General features: G+C 46.2%; 1 protein-coding gene across 1 annotated transcript in view; it reads left to right on the top strand.

Moving 5' to 3' along the window:
* Positions 1-7390, top strand: part of Fam169b (family with sequence similarity 169 member B) — a 75240-nt gene that overhangs the window by 33040 nt on the left and 34810 nt on the right. The window contains exon 6 of the mRNA XM_013350209.1: positions 6271-6448. Within this exon, the coding sequence (XP_013205663.1) occupies positions 6271-6448 (178 nt within the window). The remainder of the gene's footprint in view (positions 1-6270; positions 6449-7390) is intronic.

The raw sequence follows: 7390 nt of genomic DNA, 5'->3' as shown, positions 1-7390 counted from the left end.
AAAGAAATTAAGGCTGGTTAGCAGGTGCTTTTAAATCAGGGAGCCATTTCTTAATCCCTAGCTGCCTGAAGAACAGGTTCCTCTGTGTCCACATTGTCTCTCTCCATGTATTCGTCCCGTGGGCTGCTCGGTGGGCACCAAGTCTGTTTTGTCTCTGGACTCTGAAGGCTAGAGGTCTGAGGTCAAGGAGGACATCTTTTGTGTACTAGGGGAATCTGTTGGCTCTATCCCCACTTCAGATTGCTCTAGCAATTCTTTGGCCTAAAGATGGCCATGTTCACCTTCTTCGGAAGCATTGTCAGCCTGTATTGAGAGTCCCCCCTTTTGCTGAGACATCCTTTGTGTTGAATTTTGGGGAGCGTAATGTACCATCATAGCCCAATCACCTATAAAAACTCATTCCAAACAAGTTCTCATTCACGGGTTCTGGTGGGACTTTCAGCATCTTTTGACGGGCATCCCGCTAGCATCTTTTTGTTAGCATCCTGCCAGCAAGGAAGAGGAACACGTGACCATTCACCAGATACCTGACTACTGTCCAGTCAGTTTTACCATCTCGAGTGTCTCTTAGGCTTCAGTTTGTAAACTTTAATCTGCCCCATTTCTCTGCTGTGCTGAGAAGTTTTTCTGTTGAGTACAATTAGGTCACAGTTATTGCTAGAAGATTTAGAAGCGAATTGGTCTGCCTGCATATTTATTACCCCAGCTTCTTTATGGGGCTGGTCTAATTTCAGAATCTTTGAGCTCCTTGTTGTGTCCTTGGCGGCACAGCCCGTGAGGGATTATTTGGGTGTAGACTTCGGTGTCTTTAATGTCAGGCCTAGAGCCTCTGAAGGGTTGTGGCATTGGTGAGCGGTCTAGCAGTTGTAAAGTAGGGGCCTGGGATGGGGATGGTGAAGGCGGCAGCAGCAAGCAGCTTATCAGAGTGAGAGAATAGCTGGACTTCAGCTGGAGCGGGTTAAGGAGGGAGGCAGTGATCAGCCAAGAGAAACGCTGTGTTCCTCATAGCTGCCTGTTCATCTGGCTGCCGGATTTATTTTAATTCTGTAGGTGAGAGGAAGATAGCATTTCTGTATCATCCCAAAAGGGCGTGTCTTTCCATGACTGTCTACAAAACCGCTTGCTTCTCTCTGTGGGGTTCGGTAGGTGCCGGATGAAATGTTAGCCCAGCATTTGTTCACACTCAGTTTGGAGAACGAGTTTCTAATGGAGTTTCTTCTACTGAACAATTCAAACATTGAGTCCTAGGGCTGAGCAGATGGGCTCACCGAGTAAGAACCCCTGTTCTGCAAGTGTAAGGGCCCAAGTTGGAATCCCCAGCGCCCATTCAGAAAGGCAGGCATGGCTGAGTGTACCCCGCCTGTGAGGGGAGGAGAAAGGTGGACCCTAGAGCTCCCTTCCGCTTCAGTGAGACTGTTCCAAGGCAGTAAGGGTGACAGAGAAAGACACTCAAGGCCTGCCGTGGCCTCTGTATGAGCTTCCGCATTCAAAAAAAACACTCAAGGACATGCATCATACAAATGCACCAACACACATAGGTTGACAATTGAAAACTAAGTCCTGTTTTAAGTTTCATCGACATGCAATTTGCATATCATAAATTTACTCTAAAAATGTACAGTTCCGTGATGTTTAATAGACTTAACCCCCCCCCCCCACAGCCATTTCATTATCGTAACTCTGTTTTTGCTGACGGACAGCCCGGCATACGGATAGACTACATTTTATTATCCATCCGTCAGTAGATGGACATTGAGAAGGGCCCACGTCTTAGCTGTCATGAGTCTTTTTGGGTGACTGTTGGTGAGGACATGGACTCTGAAATTTTTTGTATACATACCTAGAAGCATAACTGCTATCACACGGGGTCTCTCTCATATTTTGAGGACCTGCCATGCTGTCCTCCACAGTTCCTGCACCAGCTGACTTTCCCCCAACTGTGGTGGTTTGAATGGGAAGTGTCTTTCCCATAGGCTCGGATATTGGGACACTTGGTCCCCATTTAGTTGCGCCATCTGGGGAGTTATGAAACCTTTAGGAAATGGAGCCTTGCTGGAGGGAACAGATCACTGGGGGAGGGCTTTGAGGAGGGAACAGATCACTGGGGGAGGGCTTTGAGGTTGTAGAGTCTTGCCCTACGTCCTGTTCTCTCTCTCTCTCTCTCTCTCTCTCTCTCTCTCTCTCTCTCTCTCTCTCTCCTTCCTGTCTTTCCCACCATGACAGACCCTGTCCCTCTGGAATCTTAGCCAAAATAACCCTTTTCTTTTTTAAGCTACTTCCCGTAATGGTGTTTTATGATAGCAAGAGACAAGTAGCTTGTTCACCATCTTGTAGGTGTGAAGTGGTACCCCAGAGATGTGTTGATGTGCATTCCCTGATGGCCAAGGATACTGAGCATCTTTTCTTGCTTTTACTGGCCATTGTCTGTTCATTCTCTCTGGGAGAAAGCCCATTGCGATCCTTCCTTAGCCCACCTTTTGATTGGAATTTTTATTGCTAAATTGTAAGAGTTTCCTACACATTCTTTGTGCAAGTCTTTTATCACGTATCTGTTTTAAAAGAACTGTCACGCTGGGTGGTGGTGGCACACACCTTTAATCTCAGCACTTGGGAGGAAGAGACCGGCGGATCTTTGTGGGAGTTTGAAGCTAGCCTGGTCTACAACAGCTAGTTCCAGGACAGGCTCCAAAGCTACAGAGAAACCCTGTTGGTGCGGGAGAATTGTCTGTATTCTGTCAATCATGTTTTAAATAAATGCTGATTGGCCAGGCAGGAAGTATAGGTGGGTCAACCAGACAGGATGTAGAGGCGGGGCGATGAGCGATGAGAACAAGAAAATTCCAGGAAGGAGGAAGCCCAGATCACCAAGAAGCAGGATGTAATCTACCCTGTAGAAAAAGGTACTGAGCCATGTGGCTAACATATACTAGAATAATGAGCTAATATAAGTTATAAGAGCTAATATGAAGCCTGAGCTAATGGGCCAATCAGTTTATAAGTTATGGAGACCTCTGTGTGATTTGCTTTGGGGCTAAACGGCTGTGGGAACTGGGCAGGACAGAAACCCCAAAGCTGGTCCACATGCTACACCCTGTCTCAGAAAACCAAATAAATAAATAAATAAAAGAACTATCACATATTTGCTATAAAAACTTACATGACTTATTTCCCATTCTGTAAGCTGCCTATTTAAAAACATTCAATCTGGATTCAGTGGTCTTGATAGATGTTATTATAGATATTGTGCCAAGGTTTTCTTAAAAAAAAATCAATGTTACCCTGAGATCCAGCTGAGGACCATAATGTAGTGGTGTGTGCTGTTCTCCCAGCCCCTTTGTCACAGGTGGACTCAGTGGGTAATGGATACTAAGTGTGCTGTTCTCCCAGCCCCTTTGTCACAGGTGGACTCAGTGGGTAATGGATGCTAAGACTCTAATTTGCTCCTTATAATGCTCCATAATGGGAGTCCTTGCTTTTCTTGCCTCCCATCTCTTCCAAGTTTAGACTGGGAGCCCACCTTCAATTTTCTGAGAGTGTCCTCTTCTGTGTATGTTTATATTCTGAAGAGAAAGAACCTAACAAACCACATTGGGATATTCTACGCCCCCCCCCCCATGTCTCCGCCCATGTTTCCCCTCATGTCCTCCCACTTCCATATATGGGTATTTCCTTCTGTTCTTTCTTAGACTTACTCTGTACTTTTTAAAATCAGGTTTTGTTTCTTAGCCACTTATTTTCTCACACATTACTAGAAAAATCCCCTTTAATGCTCTCTCTGTTAACACGATTAGTGGTTCCAGTGATGGCTTAGAAATGGATCTTAGTTTTATGTTTTCAGAAATGCTTCTAAGTCAAAATGGCATGTCACACTTTTTTTTTTCTTCCCGTAATGGAATTGGACAAATTAAGCACACTCCCTTTCCCCCCTTTTTCTCTTGCCAGCGTTTGATTGGGTGTTTCCCTTCTGCCGCACGCAGTCTGGCTTCCCTCCGGTGCCATTGGTTGAAAATTACTGCCTCCCAGATGATACCCATTAGCTCTTGAGGTCAGCTAGTTCTTAAAGCTGAGCTTCACATCTGGCCACCGCTGTCTGAGAGAGAAAGTGAATTGGTTAGATCCACACATGTCTCTTATATTCTTTTATATTTTTATATCCTTTATCTTCTGCACCAGCAAGGATGTGTGTGGACACTGGATACTTGGCTGGATGCTAGGACCTTATTGTTAGTAAGTGTTTTAAAAGCAGACAAGTGGGCCAGTGAGGTAGCTCAGTGGGTGAAAGGGCTTGGCACAAGCCTGACAATCTAAGCTTGAGTCTCCCAACTCTTGTTGAGGCAGAAGAAGAGAACTGACTCTACAGAGTTGTCCTGTGACCTCCACATGCGTATCATGTGTCTACACATGTACATCGTGTGCTAACATGCATGTGTATGTGCGTGTGTGTGCGTACGTGTGTGTGTGAGACAGAGAGAGAGAGCACCCATGCACATACAACAAAGCAACAGACAAGTGTTTTAGGGCTCACTCAAGGACTCAAGGACATTATCTCCTGAACTGAATCTCAAAGAAGTATGAATGGCTGAGATCTCCCAGGAAATGCAGGCTGAGATCCTCTCCCACAAGTACAAATGACAGTAATGATATTGGGGAGGACAGTATTTTGGGGATCTGGTATTAAATCTAGAACTAGGAGGCTGGGTAGATGATTTATTTGGCAAAGTGCTTGCCATGCAGGCACGAGGACCAGGATTCAATCCCCAGAGTCCACATAAATAAGTTGGCACATGCTTATAATCCTTGAACTCGGAAATATAATAGAATCCTCCTGCCCATAGCAGAGTCGTCACTATGGTCAAAGTTGGGGCCACCAATTTGAGAGCTTTCTCTTACACGGCCAAAATGACATTTTGTTCCTACCTGTGACTCTGAAAGGGTGAATGTGTGACTGAAATCAGGGTCTCTCTTCCGGACTCATGGGAACTCAGAGAGGCTCATTGGCCAGCCGGCCTCGTCTGTTTGGTGCGTTCACCACACACACACACACACACACACACACACACTCTCAACACACAAACAATCATATACACCGTATACACTCACCCACATATGAACAGTAACATAAAACATAAATAAGTAAAATTGTCTGTAAGACCGTGTATTGATTTCAATGAATGCCCCCATTCCCAAAGTCTCAGGTCTGGCGGGCAGAGAGGCAGAAGGGAATTAACTTCTGTCCGGGCTTGGGCAGGTGTGCAGTTTGCGATGCAGGAGCCCTGGCCTGTTACTCCAGCCTGTTTCTGAACTGGCTCTAGTGCAGCTGTCTGAGTTGTCTCTGGAATGAGACAGTAAAACTATGCCTGTACCCACTTAACCTCTTTGAGCTTCAATATCTGCACCTGTAAGCCAGGCCCTTCCCCGGCAGATGAGCCCCAAGTGACAGCTCCGGGGGTGGGCGGATCTGGTGGCAATGTGGATCCATGCCCACACACATGTGCCACTCCGGCTGTCATGTAGCAGAGTTGTAGGCTGAAACCCAGTTGCTCTAATACAGTCATTGTGTGAACAGCTGGCTGCGTTCATCCTCCACCCCAGATTGTATCTGTTGCCGGTGCTGCCTAGATGTTTGTAGGATGAAAGAGATCATAGCCTGGCTGTGTAGCCGGCCGTGGTCAAGTAGCCGAGTCTCCTATGAGTCCAGAAGAGAGATCCTGATTTCACCCTTTCAGAGTCACAGGTAGGAATAACATGTCATTTTGGCCGTGTAAGAGAAAGCTCTCAAATTGGTGGCCCTAACTTTGACCATAGTGACGGCTCTGCTATGGGCAGGCGGGTCCTATTATATTTCCGAGTTCAAGGTGGTCCCTGAGTCCTAGTGATGCCCTGGCGTTGAGACTCCAGCTTGTGCTTGAAGTCTGTCGTAAGTTTTGAAAATCAGTGATTTTTGCTTTGGCAGCTGATCCCTGGGGCAGAGATGTCCTTGCTGTATAAATGGCAGATTCAGGCCACAGCTGGTCATCTCGGAATGGCTGACCCAACTTCCTGTTTTGTTACCCTCAAAGTGTCCCACTCTGTGGACTTATAGCCCATATCTGTGGACCCAAGTCTTTTCTGGCACAGTCACTCTGTACTGCGCTGCAATGATTCAGTGGTATTGAGACCCCACAATTCACGCCCTGATCAAGAGCATTCTGCCACACCTGGCCCCGCCGCGAGCTGCCTTTCCTGTCTGGCCTCACTTGGTGGTGGTTGTTCTTTCTTTTTCCTTTTAAGGTTCAGTCCTTCGGGGAAAGAATTGTACTTTTTGTTCTCAACACCATTGTTTTTGGAAGACTGGAGAGAAGTCTGGATGATGATGACATGTTTTTCTTACCTCACCCGGCTAAGGAGCAAGCTAAGATTCTGTGGAGAGACGGAGCGGCCGTTGGATTTTATTCAATCAAAATGAAAGGTGAGGGAGGGATGTGTGGTCTCTGAGGTACAGGGTGGGGTGGGACACCTTGGAGGTCTGATCATCTCTGCAGAACCCCTCAGCATGAGCGTTCTGTGGATTCTTCTGGCTTGGGAAGCACAGCTAATTAAACTTCTGTGTAAAGAAGCCCAAAGCATGGATTTCATTTTTACGGTTCTGTAAGCCTTCTCCTTGGTTCCTGGGAAGAGCTGTGTGGCCCTACGACAGTGAACAGTATACGTGCCTAAAGCTAAATGCTTTTCCTTTTCCTTAATGCTAACAGTTTGCTGTCAGGAAAATGCTATTGCTAACAGCTGACGCCTGTTCAGGAAGCGGCCTAGATGCCAAGACTTACAGACATTACCTCAGAAGACAAGACAGGGAATTGGCCATGGGAACAAGGTTAGGTTAGACACTAGCAACTTCCTTCTAGGGACCTTGGCAAGCAGTAGGTGTTCAACCGCTGGGATGAAGGTGTCTGTCTGCCCATTCAGGTAGCTGGTTTTTTTTTTTTAATAGTTTCTTCAGCCTCTAAAGGTTGTCACCATCTGACCCAGCTGGTTCCACCATTGCCACCACTTGCTTCTTATAAAGTTGTTCATTTTAAGAATTGTTTTTTTAAAAAAAAAAATGACATGCATTTACTTGTCAGCAGTGGGGAGGGTGGCATAGGTGAGGAGGTCAGAGGTCAACTTGTGAGTCTGTTCTCTCCTCCCACTGTATGGGTTCTGCGGATCAAACTCATGTTGTGGGGCCTGGTTGGGAAAATTCTGAGCACTCTCACTGGCAAGAAAATGACCAATTTTAGCAACAATTAAATTTCCCAGAAAACCCTCGTGGATGTGCTATTTTTGGAAGTAAGTGTTGTTCTTGGGAGATAAAGAGGCTGATTTTTGTTTTGAACTATGTTCATATGGTGTGTGTCTATGAGCGTGTGTGTGT

Source organism: Microtus ochrogaster, chromosome 22, assembly GCF_000317375.1.
Source record: "Microtus ochrogaster isolate Prairie Vole_2 chromosome 22, MicOch1.0, whole genome shotgun sequence".
Taxonomy (NCBI): domain Eukaryota; kingdom Metazoa; phylum Chordata; class Mammalia; order Rodentia; family Cricetidae; genus Microtus; species Microtus ochrogaster.
This window is presented reverse-complemented; position numbering and strand designations above follow the sequence as displayed.